The 19,280-nt window shown below is 42.3% G+C and overlaps 1 protein-coding gene across 1 annotated transcript in view; it reads right to left on the bottom strand.

The window, feature by feature from the left end:
* Window positions 1-6,967: 6,967 nt before the first annotated feature.
* SDC2 (syndecan 2) overlaps window positions 6,968-19,280 on the bottom strand; it is a 104,546-nt gene continuing 92,233 nt past the window's right edge. Inside the window, exons 3-5 of the mRNA XM_039253460.1 lie at window positions 15,478-15,611; window positions 10,282-10,417; window positions 6,968-9,369 (exon numbers count right to left, since the gene is read on the bottom strand). Of these exons, the coding sequence (XP_039109391.1) occupies window positions 9,206-9,369; window positions 10,282-10,417; window positions 15,478-15,611 (434 nt within the window). The 3' untranslated portion in view covers window positions 6,968-9,205. The remainder of the gene's footprint in view (window positions 9,370-10,281; window positions 10,418-15,477; window positions 15,612-19,280) is intronic.

Here is a 19,280-nt window from a genome sequence, read left to right on the forward strand (position 1 = left end):
TTTAAAAAATGAGCACTTCACTCGTAGCATGTGTGCATGTGTGTGTGTGGGGGGGTGGGGTGGGGGGTGTATGTTCGTGTGTGCATGAGTGAGAGAGAGAGAGAGAGAGAGGAAGAGAACAAAAAGAGACAGAGAGGGCATTGGGAGGTGATGATAAGATAAACATTAAAGTATTTTTTTTCTCCAAATTATCCAGAAGATGGGGTCAATATGATTAAATGAACTGAAAAGAAGGGTGGGGAATAAAAAAAGAAAAATACTCTGGCCACTTCCTAATCCCTTCTCCTAGTAGAACAGGAAACTGTAACACAAAGACTAAAATCCCACCCTATAGCAAGAAAAGCCATGCCTACTCTGCTAGGGAGAAAAAAGGAAGCAAAACAAACACTCAGAAAAGTTGGCCAAGCCAAGCAGAAGCTCTTTTCCCACCTGCACATCTGCCTTGGGCTTTTCTTCTTTTCAGATTGTTGCAAGAAAACAGATGGCTGTAGAAGCCTGAATTTTAAATTTATGAATGGAAATTTGAACAGATGTTAGCAATCAAGATGGCATATAAGAATTTTTTTCATACCATGTTTACAGCCCAGCCTCTTTCACAGAAATGGGAGAGAGGGTCATAAAAAGGGTAGTTTTTGATCTCAGGACAGCATGGATCCAGCATGGTGATTATGTGGCACAATAACGGAAATGTTGAAAGAACAAAGAAAGAAAACACTAATCAGTGCCCTGTATAAATGCTAAATATTTATCTACAAAATGATAAAATGTATCTGCAAGAAAACCATTAACCCATCAGAGCACTTTCTGTGTTTTAAGTAGGTGAAGTTCAAGCCCAAGGTTTTAACAAATATCTGTGACTGCCTATGTACTTAGATTCTGTTTAGACTTTTGACGTGATATAGATTGTTTCATTTTGTTTCGTTTGGCTGAAAGTCCCAGGCATATGGGACCTTACTACATTTCAGAGGGGAATTGAGTAAAAAGCTAATAACAGAGATCTGTCTATGTGTACATGCAGCTTTCATCCAGTGCTATGAACTGGATTAGGTACTTAGGGCAGGTGGGGAATGGCAAAATCAATCAAACCTGATCTGGGTCCTATACACACTTAGAAGGTAAAAGCAGATGAGTATAACACAGTGTTGGAACAAGTTACATGTTGAAGGTTATAGGAGTGAAAGGAAAGGAGTGAGACTGACAGGGGCCTGGATAATGACAGCGGTTTCTGATATCCTATGGGAAGAGTCTGGAGCTTGGGGCCATTTGGAAGAAGAGCATCACACAGGGTTTGCTAGCAATTTCTATTGGCTACACTGTCAACGTATGGGGAGGCCATAAAGTTTAGAAATATGGATCGTATGGTTATCAGGTATTATACTACAATGTCAATAAACAGTTTATTATGTATTCACCTGGATTTCCAGACTTTGTGGCCTCTTTGGCTCCCCAGAATCCCATCACTTAACATTGCCATCCACGATGATGGTCGTTCCTCGAGTACTGAAAGAGCCTCACAAGTCTTCCTGCTCTTGTGTTTGCCCACAACCACCGCCCATAGCCAATCAACCCTCAACACAATAATCAAGGCAAGCCCTTTGACACAGTCGTTCTCAAAGTGGGGTCCCTGGACTAGCAGTAGCAGTTGCGCGTGGGAAAGTTGTTGGAAATGCAAGTTCTCAGAATCAGAAATTCTGGGAGTAGAGCCCAGAAAACTATGTTTTAATAAGAGCTCCTGGTGATTCCGATGCCTACTAAGGTTTGAGAATGAATTAGAAGCCTAGGTCAGATACTAACACACTTGGCTCAAAATCCTGTAACAGCTAAGGTCATCACAATGACTATAAGATCATACATACACCATCTGGCCTGTGGATCTTTCACTGACTGCCCAGCACTCTCCTCTCTCACTCACTTGTTCGTCTGCCACAAAGCCCTGGCCGTTGTTGTTCCTTCTGCTAGGAACACTCCCCAGCACCCCAGACCCTCCCCCCTCATGGCTCAATCCCTCACCACCTTCAAGCCTTTGCTCAAATGACTTTTTGTTAACACATAACACATTTGTTGGCTGTCTCCTCCCACTAGAATGTAAGTTCCTTGAGAGCCAGGAATTTGTTCTGTTGGTTTCTGTATTCCCAGAGCCTAGAACTATGCCTGGTACATAGTGAGGGCCCAGGAAACACTTTGTGGAGGAACGAGTAAATAATCCGTATTGAGGTGCTACCAGATGCCAGATAATGTGCTAAATTACCTCATCGTGCCTCACTGAATTCCCACAACAAGCCATTGTATTGGATGTTATTATCTTTATTTTATACGTGGGGAAAAGAGGTAACATACTAAAAAAAAGATAGGACTGAGATATGGGTTATCAGAAAAGGGAACTTCATGATCCCCAAATTCTGGGGCTGACATGGAGCCAAATCCATCTACATTTTGTAAACTTTTTATTGCTTTTCCTTGCAATTGGTCTGGACAGAGGAAATGCAAGCTTTACTCTGGTGTTCACCTAAGCAGAAAGTAATTAAGGAGGCAGAAATCCTGCTTTCAATGATCCCAGGACAAGGCTACAAGTGGGAAAATTACTGTTTTGTTTGCTGATGTTTTCCTATTGTAAACACAGATAATAGAGAGATTTCCTGAACATTCAAATAATTCTACTCCTCTACCCAATTAACTTATTTTGGTTTAAAAAAAACAGTTCATATTGTATGTTATTAAGAACCTGGTAGAAGTAGATACTTTAATATGCTTATTAATTTGCTCAAAAATGAGCTATGATGCATTATGGGGATTCCCCCCCTCCCTGCAATTAAAGATTGCTGTTCCCTGCTAAGCATCTGTGAAAATGAAAACCCAGTTCTGTGACCAGTACTGAAGAGTGAATCTGGTAGTGGTTCCTCTAAAAAGACAGACTGTGCTAGAAGGCAGATCCAGGACAATCCTCCCTCTTTATCTATTTACCTCTTCAGATGATCTCAACTGGACCCTTGGCTTTTAATGCTATCTATACTGTTCATTCCTATGTCATCAGTCAGGGTCGAGGAAAGAAAATAGAACCCATGCTGGATAATGCAATAGAGGGAATTCAATCCAAGGAATTAGTTACAAAGATGTTGGGAAGGTTATAAGGGGAAACTGGAGAGGGCAAGATAACCCAGAGAATAGCAATGGCAAGAAGCTGCTACCCTCCCTAAGGCTGGAGAGACCAAGGAAGAAGGTGGGGTTCATGAGAGTTTAGGAACAAGGGGAGCTGGGACCTTGGAGACTTGGTCCAGTGGGAATTCAAACCATTGAACACATACATTAATGCTAGAGATGCTGTCCAAAGTAGGAGGAGGGGGAATACTCAGACTTTTCCCTTCCTCCTGACCTATGGTCTTCTGCCAGTAACCTTCCAGTGGCCAGACTTTCCCAGAAGCCAGTTGGCAAGGAAGCTTGGGAAATGTAGTTCGCATGGGTCATCCCTCTCCCTGCCTTCCAGCTTCCACACAGAGCAAAGCAGGGAAAAGAAGGAAATGAGAGTGCCAACAGGCAAGTGATGGACACTATTCCTATATTATCTCTAGCTCAGACCTCTTCTGAGCTCCAGATTCTTACATTCAATTGTTCACCTGACACCTCCACTTGGGTGGAATTCCTTCTAACTTAACCTGACTCAAAAGGAACTCTTATCAGCCAACTTCCTGATACTCCCCTTCTCAGCATGTGACTCACTCAGCTTAGCCAAAAGTATGGTCGTCATCTTTGATTCCCTCCTTTCCTTACTCCCTACTCCTTCCAACCTTTTAGCAAGACCTGCTGATTCTTCCTCCCGAAACAATTCAACTCAACTCTTCTTCATCTCCACCATTACCACCTTAGGCTCAGCCACCACCGTTTCTCCTCTAGGTAACAATAATGATCCCCTAAGTGGCCATGCTACTCAGCAGCCCCCCAACAGTGCCTCCTTGTAATGGGTTGTCCAGGGGTCAGGTCCTGGAGATCTTGAGGGCAGCTGTAAGGAGTCAAGACTTTATTCTAAGTGCTATAGGAGCCATTGAAAAAAGGGACATAAAGCAATCAGGCTAGCTTCACTGTGGGGAATAAAATATAAGGGAACCAAAGTGGAGGAAGGAAGACCAATAAGGAGGCAATTACACTTCTCAGCCTTCTTACCCCCACTTTTCTACCATGCTCTCCTACCGAAAGTAAGATATTGGCTCTTTCACGGTTGTTCCAATATGTCAAGCTCCTTCCCTGTTTAGGGCTTCCCACAGCCTGGAATGCATTTCCAGATTTTAGCATGGCTGGGCACACATCTTTCAGCCCTCACCCTCTCTGAGATCTTTCCTAACCAGACTGTAATAATCATAGCTGTTCACAAATACCCCCATCTTTCTCCTTAGGGGGAAAAGTAGGATTGCACTTCTCTGCACCCCGGAAGTCACTTGTGGCCATGTGACTTGCTCTGGCAAACGAAGTGTGTGTGGAAAGTAACATATGTCACCGCTAGGTAGAAGCCTTTTTTTTTTTTTTTTAAATGTTTTATTTATTTCTAGGAGAGAGAGAGACAGCGTGAGCAGGGGAGGGTCAGAGAGAGAGGGAGTCACAGACTGAAACAGGCTCCAGGCTCTGAGCTGGCAGTCAGCACAGAGCCCGACGCGGGGCTCGAACCCACGAACCACGAGATCATGACCTAAGCGAAAGTCGGACGCTTAACCGACTAAGCCACCCAGGCGCCCCTCCGCTAGGTAGAAGCCTTAAGAGCTACCGTGTGCTTACCAGGATTTTCCTTCTACACAGTGACCAGCCATGTTCCAGATAATAGGCACTCCATTGACCAGAGACTGGGGCTGAGGATGCCAATTATTCACAGCAGAACTCTGCCAACCCACAGACAGGTGGTGTAAGCCAAGACATAAATCTTTTCTGTTGCAAGTTACTGAGACTTTGAAGTTGTTACCGCAGCACACCTAGCTTAGCTGCCGGATACAGTCTTTCAGTCCCTTCCATCAGCCTGCATTGTGTCCACTAGAAATTACCACCAACTAGCAATTCCCACTTGCTAGTTTTGTTTCCTCTACACACCCCTCTCCAAACCCCATGAGAGTAGGGTCTCTATCTACCTCACTACTAACCGCCAGCATCTAGAAGAGTGCCCAGGGCATACTCAGTAGGCAAAGATCTGATTAAACCTCTGATGACTTGCACATACAAGCATTTGTTGCTTGAATGCTACTTTGACAAGGCAACTGGAATGAATGAATCTTGCGTTTCTGCCATCAGAAACACCAAAGCCTGAAGCTTCACTCCCTTTGTGCATTAGAACTGTTGCTTGGGTCACATACACCCTTCCAGCTAATTCACAGGAAACCAAATTGCCCCCAAAGCCATCACGGTTCCTTGATCAGAAAAAGCTTTGCTAAAAATCATATGCAACAGATAAAAAGAAATGAAATCTTAGAACCATAAATCCTAAGGGTGAAGTCATCCAGAATTAGGAAACAGCATGGGACAAAATTCATTTTGATACTGTTTTTACCACTAACTGGCACACAGTTTTTCTATTCGGCGGGGGGTGGGGGTGGGTGGGCATGGGGCACTTGTAGAGATGAGCACTGGGTGTTATATGGAAACCAACTTGACAATAAACTAAGAAAAAAATAAGTTTCCCATGCCCGCTAAAGCTGATTTCCCAGAAATAGCCAAATCTCAACTTTCACTATTGTAACAGAATAGCAGCACTAAAAACACCTCCATGGTTACTCAATTCAAACTACATTTATCATCTGACTTGGTTAATGTTAACTGAAAACTTCTTAGGGTCTCACTAATGTCTGCCAAGGCTTAGAACTTGGAAGTTCAAGTTAGAGATTATGTTGCTTAAAGTCATTGCCTCTCATGGGCACCTGGGTGGCTCAGTTGGTTAAGTGTCCAACTTCAGCTTGGGTCATAATCTCCCAGTTAGTTCATGGGTTCGAGCCCTGCATTGGGCTCTGTGCTGACAGCTCAGAGCCTGGAGCCTCCTTCGGATTCTGTGTCCCCCTCTCTCTCTGCCCCTCCCTCACTCAGGCGCTCTCTCTCTTTCTCTCTCTCTCTCTCTCTCTCTCTCAAAAATAAACATTAAAAATTTTCTTTTAGGTCATCGTCTTTTAAAATCACATTAAAAATATTTTCAACCATCCCATGATACAATTCTAATAAAGCTGTAAAGAACTGTGATCATAAAATTCACCCCGCAATATTTTTGGGTTTTATATTTTTGCTCCTCACTTAAACATTTTCCATGCATTTTCGAAATGTCTAAGACACTGAAGAAGCAAGCTCCTAAAAACCAGGAAGCTGTTACTTACTCCCTCCTCCTTGCAGGATCCAGCATCCTTTGCAGGACATTCACATTCCTTCAGGCAACCAGAATAAGGTAATTGTGTTCTACTAATTTAGGTTAACCTCCTAGACCCTACAAAAACAGACTATATTCTCAATAAGCAAGGGTCTTTTGTCTAACTTGCAAAACTGAATAGCCAAAATACCATTCCACTAACATTCAATCTGAAACTATCAACTTCCAATGTGAATAGACAGTAATTTCTGCTATCTTATCCTACTGAAATTCAATTTTATTAACCAGGTCCTCATCATGAAGTTCAGGTACTATGTACCTACGGCCATAACTTAAAAAATAAAACAAAAAACACACACCATGAGCGCATTGCACTTTCCCCATCCACTGAAAATGGGGCAATTTCAATATTGCAAGTCTTTCAAACACAAAGCCACATCCACACAAAGGAAATCACTTACATGTGGTTAAGGAAACAGGAAATTTTCATATTGGCTTTAATGTTTATATTTTACCAAAAATTTCCTGAACTTGGTAACTGTTACTAACACTTCTTATAGTACTATTTGCTGCATCTTAAAAATAAAAAATAAAAACTAGGCAGAAAGCATACAGTTGAAGAAAACTGGATGTCAGTCTATACAATGATTTTTTACTTTCAGCATGACAGACTTTATTTTGGCACTTTAACAAATATTTTGCTTTACAGCAGTGACAAAATATTTGCCAGAAACTTTCTTTTCTTGGCATGGATATTCCAAGCAGTTGTTATTCTACGAACTGAATTTCACTATGCTTTTGCACAGTTAGAGGTATACCCACTACATTCTTAACCTCTGCAATCGAGGGATATTGTGCAACTTTAGAAGGTGCTAGAACTTCCTTTTAATCACTCCAAAGTGGACTGACTCTGTAAGTGATGGGACAGGAATTTGAGAATTAAGGCCATTAGGAATTTAAGTAAACACTGTTCCAAGTGCTGCTTAAATTTTTTTTTTAATGAGTTATGTGGCAATTCCAGGAACGGTCTCTAAATGAAGTAGTATTCAGACTATTAATAAAGTATATTATGTATTGAAAGGGTTGCTGTTTTTGCGGTCTTCTTCCTACTTGGGCGGCTCACACATTAAAACAAAATTTATGGTTAAACAGAAAAGGAAATGTTCAGTTCGAAGGAAAAACCCAGCAGGGTACCCTCATACTTCCATCTCCTCCTCAGGCACCCCTGCTTTCCGGCTATTTCAATGCTCAGCAGTGAAGCCCTCCTTTTAATGCATGGAGCCTTCCTGCCTTTTTCCCTTCCCTACGGTGTGAACTATGGCATTCCGTCTATTAGTTCTTCCCTTAAGCTTCAGGAAAGATCTGGAGCACAGTTTCTAAGGTAAATCAGTCTTCAGTCTGTAAGACAAAACCTTAGATACCGACATCAGGAGAGTCCCCTTTGGTACTTTGGAATTTATACTCCTAAAATTATTTGCAAAAGCAGGGATCCCTCTCAATGCTGCCATCAGCTATCCTACAGAGGCTGCAAACTCCACTATTCCTTCCCTGGCAGTCTTCCAATATCTACACCCAAACACACAGAGGATACACTCAGATTTCCTCTGGCCAATTCAGAAGTGAATCCGGTAATAAACAGCCTCATCGATGAGCTCTTTGGTTTTGATTTACAGACACTAATATGGAACACTGAGAAATCAAACCCACATCATCCTTGAGAGCAGATGGTCATTTGCAAAGGGGAGATGTACATTTGATCGAAAATGTACAAAATTTATAACAGTGACATTTTCAATATCAGGCCACATGATTTATTCAGTAGTTTTTATGTTCCCAAATTACAATTGATGTCTATTCGTAAGACTACAAAAGTTACCATTAGAATTGTCTGTGCTTATAAAATACCAACTTTTTTTTTAAACTGTTATACTCATTAACACCAGTCTGCAACGAGTTACATAGAATCATAGGCACTTCAAAGGCTTAAAAAGACGTTTACAACTTAAATGCATTTTTAAGAACAAAAACTGATTTTTCCTTAAACCCCTACTCGTACCTTCAAATTGCAAGAAATTAACAGATACAGTGGCCAAAGGAATCTGCAGCAACTTCTCAAAATACTGTTAGCATCTTTGGGTTTGCTGAGGCTTGTCAGTAACTCACATCAAATCCTCCCAAAAGAAGATCTGATTAGATAGCTATGACTGAACAGTTTTGTGGTAATAATCCAATTTTACACCTTAATTTGCTGTTGCAAATCTGCCTGAAGCTACAGGTAATGAAAAACAAAGCAAGTGTAAAATGGATAGTCTGACACTTAAAAATTTATACAAAGTGGAAGTTAAAGTTTACATATTTGAAAATCACATATACACTAAATTACCATTATCTGAGTTATCCAAAGACAAATTGCACCGTAACAGCTACAAAAGGCATAGAGTTTTGTTTTGCTTTCAAGGGGACAAGAGGGAAGCGCAGAGGAGAGAGGAACAGATAAATTAACAAAGTAAGACCAACTTGGTAAGGTCAATCAGAGACACGCAGACACAAATTAAAACAGCTTTCATCTTCGAACTGTAGGATAAAAACGATCATTTTGTATTTGCGCATAGAAGTTTAAACCAATTCCGTGAACATAGAGGGTTTTCATAACATAATATTTTGCCACTGCTATTCACAGAACACTGCAGATGTGAAGTTTTAATTTTATGTTGTTCTAAAGAAATACATGAAAAGTTTTAAATACACTGGGATTTTATCATTAAAGTGCCGGGACGGCTCTTTAATGGGAAAAACAAAAAACAAAGATCTTCATTATTCTATGCAAAAGCTTTATTTTTAAGAGTTCAGTGATCTCATAAATAGAGACACTAAGTGGGAGTTTCACGCGTAAAACTCCTTAGTAGGCGCCTTCTGATATGCAGCACTGGATGGTTTCCGTTCTCCAAGGTCATAACTTCCTTCGTCCTTCTTTCTCATGCGATACACCAACAGCAGGATAAGGAAAATTGCAAAGAGAAAGCCGATAACTCCGCCGGCAATGACAGCTGAAACGTGCCAAAAAGGAAGATTACTTTTAGGACGGATTCAATGGTTGCAGAAATGAACTCTTCCAAGCCCCATCTATTTACACTTTTATAAAAGGCTCCATCTGAAAAACCCCAAAACATTTAAAAAGGAGATTCAAAGAAGCAACAGGGTAATTACACAAGTCTGACATTCCCAAGAAAGGTACAATACTTTCTTCGATTAGTATTAATAATATCACCCAAAAGCCTCAGGAGGAAAAATCTGGCTGGGGCCTCAACGGATTCCATTCTCTAAAATTCCTTCGTGTTCTCAGTACTCACATTTCATAGGCTAATCTTCTAATTGCTTTTTCACTGAAGACACAGAACAGGATATAACGGACTTAAGCTTTGTAAGGGTAAGTATGAAAAAAAGCAAGCAAATTTCCTTTCTGGTCTTGGCTTTGGGACTATCCTTTCAAGGACTAAGTGTTCTTAAGTCTTGCAAATCTTCCCCTTTAAAATCAAATAGTAAATACTTCCATCAGCTAAGCTACAATTTGAGACAGCATTCTTAATGCGTCAGGCACTGTTGGTGTCAACGGCCCTCCCCATGAAGAATTTTTCCTTCTCTTGAATTTATTTTGGTAACAGGATGACTTGAAGCAGGACCCAGAGGGCTTTAATCCCGCCCCCCCCACCAGTTGTTCTGGACCAATTCAGTTCTTAACTTTCCTCTTCTTGCACCAGGCAGTAGGATGAATTTGCTGACAGAAAATAAAGGCAACATTTGCTTAACTCTGGTCTCTCACTCTGGAATGAGACAGGCCCTCAAGACTGCTCTCAGCAGGAAGGTGACATTCAGCAAGCTTGGCCTACACCTCTGAATATCACTTAGCCAAACAGGCCTATTTAAGGACTTTACCACCAGGCCCCCACCGGGCTACTCACCTGCCAGGACTTCTGTTCGTTTAAACAGATTGTCTGAGTGCTTCTCAGTGTACACATTTGTGTCGTCTTCAGCTGGGTCCATTTTCCTTTCTGAGTCAGAGAGGTGAACGTTTTCCTTATCAATTTCTTCAGGTGACTGATATCAGAAAAGGGAAAAGATTGTAAAGAGTTTTTTTTTTAATGTGCTGGAAAGAAGACACAATAGATAAGATTTTCCAAGGTTTTTCTTTTTTCTAAAACAATGAGTTTGGGATAGATCTGGAATAATCACCGAGGGGCAAGTTCATGGGCCCCCGTTGTTCATGGTTTCATGTAATACCCATCACAGGTATAGGCAAAATGGCCAGTTAGTGAGTTCATAATAACCCTAATAACACGGTTAGGTTGTTTTAGCTGACACTTCATAAGATCTGTTTTCTTACCACTCTTTTAACTTCAGGCTACAACTCTCTCTGGCTGCACCAACCCAAGAACATGGCCCCAAGTCTTCTTATCCCTTCATCTCGTTGCCACATGGGGCTCTGTGATGACAGCTTCCTTCTAGGCCTTACCTCCAGGTGTTCTCCAAGGCTCTCCCTGCTATCACCCTGCAGAGTAGCTCCCCAGGCTTATCTGTAATGCTCCCCTACCCCTATTCACTCTTAAACTTTCAGCAAACCCTGAACTAGAACTTCAGGCGTCTGGGTTCTAGAAGCAGCTCCTGTGTAATCCAGACCAAGTCATACCACTTTCCTGCACCTTGGTGTCTGCATCCGTTCAGTGAAGGCCCCTCCCTGGTTCTTGGGTATTCCACAGTTCTGCAGCTCAAATCCAAGACGGTAACTCTCAGAAGCTCATCTCTAGTCAGCATTAATCCCAACCATGCAGTATCCTGCTGGACACTAACTGACCCCTGGCTGTAGCTCTGGGTTACACTGATAACACTGATCTTCTTTGCTATTTCCATGCATGGTACCAGCCGTTCTTTTGGGCCCCCGAAGTTATCTGAGCACATTTCAAATTGTATGTTTTACCATGTCACAGTCCTGTCAACTCGCCTTTTCACCATTCTCTCAAATTAAGTGCCTTCGTCAGCTCCCCATTTCCACAGCCCTGCTCAGGTGTTTATCACATCACACTCGTGTCCTTGCAGCAACTTCTAACTACCAGGCTGAAGTTCTTCTTGACGACACTACTGATGACAACACTGCCAACTGCATTGGCTATTGCTGTAGACAATGATCTCTATCAGCTCTACTAGTCTTCCTACAAACAGCCAAGTCCATTTTCATTAGAACTCTCAGCTGTGGTCCAGTTAAGTGACTGGTTGCTTTCTGAAGGCCAGGGTTCATCCAAAATGGGAGCCACCGACTCAAGTCTACTCAAGCCTACACACAAAAAGAAAAGACCTCACCTTTTTGGGGTGCCTTGAGGTCACTGGTATTTCCAGGAAGGATCACTAACCAGACCAGGTGGATCCATCTGAACTCCAGAGTATGTGAGGTCACAGGTCCCTGCCTTAGTGGACGGAGCACTAGGCTTCCAATGAAAACAGTATACACATAATCAAGTGTGATAAACAAAGTCTGTCACACTCTCCCAAAGCTGCAGGAAACCCTGTGCTGCCTTAAACCTCAACATGCCACGACTTACAGAAAGCAGAGGCCACAACATGTACCCAACAGGCACACAATCACTAGGTTGTACATTACTGAGAGAAGAAAACATGAAAGGTCTTCCCAGGGCTGCATGTACCAAAGGAAAGCAGAAGAAAGAAGCTCACCAGCAGGATTTTGCAGGACTTTTCTCAATTCTTCCCATGGAAAGCCTGTTACTAACTGGTGGCATGGTGGACGGACAGACAGCTCAACAGCTGAGAGAATGGATCCTCTGGGCTCTAATCTAGTACATCGTTTTTGCTGCTCAGTAGCAAGGCTACCAGAGGTTAAGGAAGGGAAGAGAGAATCAACCAGCTGGATACTCAGGTTTGCGACTAGGGAAAAGGTAAGCAAGTCTGGTGGTCAATACATAGTAGCTACTGTGATATTAGAGACTCTATTTAACTTCTCCATATCATCTCTGTCCTGTTATTATGACAAATCACATGAATTCCCCTCAGATTTTTTGAGTCTCTAATTATTTGTAAGAGTTGACACACTTTCCTCAGATTCCACTTCTGATCCAGCAGCCAGGAAGGAGCCTGTATTTCACGGGTCTCTGGGTGTGGGGACAGGAGGCCCCAGAGAACTGGGGCCACCATCTTCTTACAGGACAGTCCATCAGTGCACAAGCTCCTCTGCTCTGGATGGAACATTTATCCTTTAAATTGAAATGTTTTCTTGTATAGGAGTAGGGGTTTGAGTCAGAAGGATTCTTTCTACAGTATGGAACTAACCTGAAATAGCTTAACTCTTAGAGATATGTACAAAATGAAATTACAAAAAGAAATACCTTAACTCTTGGAGATACGTGCAAAATGAAATTACAAAAAGAGAGCATAAATGATTCAATGAAGTCAAGAAAAGATCTGTGGCATCCACGGCTGGTTGTTCGTATGCCTTGGAAATGTACCGGAAGTAAACAATGACAAGCAATGCTCTGCTTCGACAAACAACGTGTTCTTTTTATTGCTGCTACATGTATTTACAACTAACTAGATAGGATATCTGTAACAGTGACGCTGATGCCACCGTCAGACCCTTTCAAAAGTCGACATTAATGGTATCCTAGAGGCAATGCTTAACTTAGCGGTACTGTGGAACTAAGAAAATTAAATCATTATTATTAATTATCAATAGTATCATTATCAGTACCTAGAATAATGAGTAGCATGCAATAAATCTCTCATGAAGCAATGAATGATCACTCCATTGAACATGAATGATGCCAGGAATGTACATATATTAAAATGTTTGGGGATTCTTAATATCTGAGCTCATCTGCCAAACATCTATCTTCTTTATCTAGACCTGACACAATTAATTCCTTAAAGCCTATTTTAAAAAATTGAAATCAATTTTAAATCCATTCCTGTCAACTGACCGGAACTCTACTGTCACATTAAGTTTTGTTTAGGGTACAACTTTTATCACTGAAAGCCAAAACTGGGTTTCTTGCCTCAAGCCAGTGGGTCCTAACGGTCCCAAGAGATTCAGTTATGACAAGTGGTCAAATAAAACTGCGGGAACGCCAAATGCATCTTTCCACAGCCACATTGGAGAACTGTGCCACCCCCTCTGAGGGCCCCCTCCCCTAAGCTCCCACAAATGGCACCAGTTACCCTGCATTCCTCCCCTTCTTCCTTCCTCCTTTTATTCGTTCAACTCAATACACTGGCAGAGCAGCCCCCACACGTGGAGCCAGCACATGCCAGTATGTGTGCCTGTGTTCAGGGACCTTCTTCTTTCTGTCCTCTCGCCTGGCCTGTGAAGTCAATCTGTACTAACAGTATTTGGCTCTTCTTAATCCTACAGAGCTCACTCCAGTCTGGGGAGGGTTGGACATGACCCTTCCACATATGCAGAAATGCATCCAGCTCTGTCCTTCACTGTCCTGTTCCCAGGCGGGGGGGGGGGGGGGGGGGGGGGGCACAGAGGGAGGGGAGGAGGGAGGAACGTGAAAGTGTGGGAAGCCATCATGTGTTCCTGCCCTCAGAGGGGCGCTTCTTTCTGCAGAAGAGACGTGTCAGTGTCACTACCTTCATGGAACAGCCCTCCACATCTTGTCTCCTACTAAAGCTTGGCAACAGCTCGTTTCATACTAACAGATGGATGAGCTCTCAGAGGGGACCCTTGTGTTCTAAGTTTTCATAAGCAGTCTGCCACAAAGCCTCCTACTGAAGTTGTAATGCGTCTTTGGTGATTGCTCTAACCAAATTCAATCAAGGCTTACAGAATGCTTACTGGGTCTCAGGGGCCATGCTATAGGCACCCACATTTAATCCTCTCAAAGACTCATGAGGAATGGCTCAGAGGAGCTAAGAAATTTGACCAGATCCAGAATTTAAAGCCTAGGCCTTCTTTAGACTTTCGTATGCATTTTCCAACTTAAATAGCTGACCCACTAGCCGGTGGTCAGCTAATTACAATACAATGAAAATAAGGCCAAAAATCACCAGTCTCACAGTTTTCAACAACTAGTACTTTGGCTCTAAATCCAAAGACCTTATTTCTTAATAAATCAGCCCTCAAAATGAATACATTGAGACGTAACCACACTCATCATTATCCCTGAAAGACGTCAAAGTCTGTATACCACTGATGACGGGCCTGAGGAGACTTTCAGAAATAACTGAATGAGACAGGTACCTGGAGTTTCCTTATTCCAGAACATGTTTCAGCATGTGTAAAGTTCACAATGGCTTTAACTCAGAAAAAAATTCTTTATGAACTGAAAACAAATTTTCTTGGCTTAAGCCCAAACAAACAAAAGATATTGTTTCTTAACTGGGCTGTGAGACCCTTAGCACCTTATAAAAAATATCCATAGATAAGGTAGGCCTGGGTGATAAAAGTAGTGGGTAGAAGAGCTACGAAGTGTTTCTACTTCATACTCAGTGAGCTACTGAGCTATAAGAGACACGGAGGAATCTTAAATGCATATTGCTAAGCGAACGCAGCCTATTTCAAAAGGCTACATACTGTACAGTGCTAACTCTATTACATTCTGGAAAAGCCAAACTATGAAGACAGTAAAAAGATCGGTACTTTCCAGGGGGTGGGAAGGGGGCAGGAGAGATAAAGGGGCAGTGAAAATATTCTGTATGATACTGTAATGGCAGATACATGGTACATCTGTCAGAACCCACAGAAGGCCAACCCCATGAGTGAATCCAAAGGTTAACTATGGACTCTGGGTAAAAATAACGTATCAGTGTAGGTTCATCAACTGTAACAAATGTCCCACTCTGGCGCGAGGTGGTGCCTGTGTGAGGGCAGGGGCACATGGGAACTCTCTGTACTTCGCACTCAATTTTGCTGTGAACCTATAACTGCTCTGAAGAACAAAGTCTATTTAACAACAACGACGACGAAGTAGTCGGTGGGTAAATGTCAAAACAACCACAGAGAGTAAGAAAGAGCCATTTACAGCAATATGAGGAAAAGACCATTTGTCCTCACATAATTTTAAATGGGGCTTCTCAAAAGGAACATTCGGTGCAATTTTTAAAAAGACGCATTTACAATAACCTGGTGATGCAATGCAAGACAAACACACCTTTGTCTGAGCAGGTATCTTGTTCTGGATCTTCAACGTCGTGGTTTCCACTTTGGGAACAACACTAGTGAACCCTGTCTTTGGAAGTGGCCGGGACGTCGTTATCTCTGGACTTTCTACATCCTCATCAGCTCCTGGAGAAAACAAGCAAAGAGGAGCTGAGCACACGAATCACAACACAGATTTTTTTTTTTTTTTTAAATAAGTAAAATTTATTTTAGTAATACATTTTCTTCCAAATTCATATAATTTCAAAACATGTTTTATATAATCAAATATATACTTTGATATGGCTTTCATATACTTTAATAAGATGTATTAATGGAATATTTTATATTATTTTTTTCATTCTTCCTTTTTTTTTTTTTTTTTACAAATAGTTTATTGTCAAATTAGTTTGCACATAACACCCAGTGCTCATCCCCACGAGTGCCCTCCTCCATGCCCATCCCCCTCCCCCCTCCATCCATCAGTTCTCAGTTTTTGTCAGCATTCAAGAGTCTCTCATGGTTTGCCTCTCTCCCTTTCCCCCACCATTTCCGCCCTTCTTCTCCCCCTTGTTCCTCCGTCAAGTTCCTCCTAATCCTCCTATACGTGCAACCATAGGATATTTGTCCTTCTCTGCCTGACTTATTTCGCTCAGCATAACACCCTCAAGGTCCATCCATGTTGCTACACATGGCCAGATTTCATAGTTTCTCATTGCCATGGAGTATTCCATGGTATAGATAAACCACATCTTCTTGATCCATTCGTCCGCTGATAGACACTTAGGCTCTTTCCATGTTTTGGCTATTGTTGAGAGTGCTGCTATGAACATGTGCTCCTATGTCTCAGCATTTCTATATCCCTTGGGTAAATTCCTAGCAGTGCTATTGCTGGGTCACAGGGGAGTTCTATTGTTAATTTTTTGAGGAACCTCCACACTGTTTTCCAGAGGGGCTGTACCAGTTTACATTCCCACCAACAGTGTAAGAGGGTGCCTGTTTCTCCACATCCTCGCCAGCATCTCGCACAACACAGATTTCTATATCGTCAGATGGTACTGTTCAGGGTAGACACTGACAGGGCCATGCACTTTCAAAATATTCTCAGGCATTCAGAATTTAAGAGATCCTAGGTGGCTCAGTCAGTGAACCTCCAAATCTTGATTTTGGCTTAGGTCATGATCTCATGGTTCATGAGTTTAAGTCCCTACATTGATTGGGCTCCGTGTTGACAGCATGGAGCCTGCTTGGGATTCTTTCTCCCTCTCTGTGCCCCTCTCCTGCTTGTGCTCTCTCTCCCCAAATAAATAAAGTTAAAAAAAAAAATTCCACACTTAACTTTTCTGCAGTTTTCACTGCGATGAAGTGATTTCCAAAGGGTCTATGGGAAGCCTGGCATTTTTTGTAATATTATCCTGAACACTCTCAAGTGTCTCCTCTTTCATCTGCATGTTCAAACTCTCCTGTACAGGAGACTTCTTCCTTTCCTATGCTGAAACATGCTACATTTTCCATTTCATTTTTTTTTTTTTAAACATTTATTTTTGAGATAGAGACAGAGCATGAGTGGGGGAGGGGCAGAGAAAGAGGGAGACACAGAATCCGAAACAGGCTCCAGGCTCTGAGCTGTCAGCACAGAGCCTGATGCAGCCAGATGCAGGGCTGGAACTCATGAACCACGAGATCACGACCTGAGCCGAACTGACCTGGCTTAACAGACTGAGCCACCCAGGCGCCTCTATGTTCTCCATATTTAAGCACAACAAAACAACAGAGAGGGAACACTCTCCCACAGCAGACCCTTTATTCTCTGAGGGAACTGCTGTCCTCTCTCTGCTCTTTTACAGCCAAGACTTTTCCAGTGGCGCTGTGGGTCCTCATGAGCTCCCTTGCTCACCAGCTATCTGTACCTCCTCTAGTCAGACTTTCCCTGTCATCATGCTCTCAGTGCTGTTTGTTAATCAGGTCACCAATGTCCTCCACACTGTCATATCCAAAGGCATCTTCCAGATAGGTCTTTATGTAATTGGACCTCCTAGCACCACTGGACAATGGACACTGGTCAGCTATCATCTCCTTCTGGATCTAACATCTTTGGGCTTCTAGGACTTCACTTCCCACCTTTCCCCCCTCATCTCTTGGGCTATTTCTAAGTCTCCTTTGCAGGCTGAGGCTTTTTTTGACATAGAATTCAAATATCAGAGTTCCTTAAGCGTCAGCTTCATTCTGCTCCTTACTCTACACTTTCTCCCTCCCCTACATTCATGGCTTCAATTATCATCTAAATACAAATGAAACATAAGTGTATATCATTAGCATAACCACTCCTCTGAAATTCAGACCTACACATCCACTCATCTACTTGACATTTTCACTCGAATGAAAATGCCTCCATTCCTGGAAATCACAACTCTGACTTCCTCTTCCTTACCCCCATTCTGAATCCATCCCCTAGCTTTACTGGTTTCATTTTCTAATAAGTCTTCACTTTAACACCTTTCCACAGTACCAGGGCCACCACCCTTGTCCAATGCCACCGTAATCTGTCCACAATCCACTGTAACTGCCTTCTTCTGGAGCCCCCTTTCCAGGCCACTGCTCACAAACTGGCTGTGACCCTGTCATCCTTCTGTTTAAAACCATTACAGTGGGACTCCACTGCTCAAGATGTACAGGAAATTCCTCAGCCCAGCCTGGCGTGGTCCAGCCCTGCCTCACTTTTCCAGCCTCCTTGAGCCTCATTTTCCCCTGCTGTCCCCTGATCTCCTGCCAGAAGCCGTCACCTGGCTAATTCCTAATTCACCTCCAGACGTTAGCATAAAGGTCATTCCTCATGATACTCTCCCTTCCATTTTATGCCAGAGTCTTCTGTTAAATGGATTTTAGTACCACCTTTCTTAGTGTAATTGCATTTATAACAAATTTGTAATCTTGCATTTATTTACGTAACTATTGACTGAAATCTCCACTGGTAGACTAGAAGCTCTGTAAGGTCAAGAGATTGCATCTGTTTGCTCTCCAATTGCCTCACAGAATCTCCTCCCCACACATAGGCTCCAATCCAGTATTTGTTCAATGTGTAACTAACCGCTGACTGCCACCTGGGCACAATTTTTTTATTTTTATTTTTGCCTTTTTACCAGAATAGCATTGAAGAATTTCTGACATTCAAATACAATATTCTTTTTTAAGGTGATCATCTGTCAGATGTGAAACAAACACAAACTCAAAACTATGTAACTCAAACTAACCTGCTTCCTCAGACAGGAGCGAATCACGAATACCTCCGAATTCCTCATGGAATCATGGCAGAAGGACAGAGGCAGCTCGGAAGAGGTGATGTGTCATAGACAGGGCAAGCGGCTTGGACAGTGTTGGCTTTGTTTTTGTTTTCAATTTCACATTTTAAAATATTTTATTCTATCAACTACGCCCTTCAACTTTAGCACGCACACTCATCATATTCAGAGAAGAAATGGTAGGGTATATCCAAACTATGTATGGGATTTGGCATTAAAAACACATCTAGGACTGGCTCTGGCATCTTTAGCTTTGACCTTTGGCAAGGAATGCTGGCATCAGCGTCTTCATGTGTGAGGTGGAGAGAAGAACGAAGTCTCGGAGGACTGAGTGGGACGTATACTAGAAGCACTGTACGTATAAAATGGTATGTAAATATGTCAATACTGATGGCTCCAGAAACACACTGCTCTTGGTAACAGCCTACCTGATTTCCCATCACAGTGTGACACATACTATGCTTGATTCGCTCCTACAATGAATCATTTCCTTACAAAAAAAGGTTTTCAATGCCAA

This window comes from Hyaena hyaena, unplaced genomic scaffold, assembly GCF_003009895.1.
Source record: "Hyaena hyaena isolate Hyena2069 unplaced genomic scaffold, ASM300989v1 scaffold_452, whole genome shotgun sequence".
Lineage (NCBI taxonomy): Eukaryota > Metazoa > Chordata > Mammalia > Carnivora > Hyaenidae > Hyaena > Hyaena hyaena.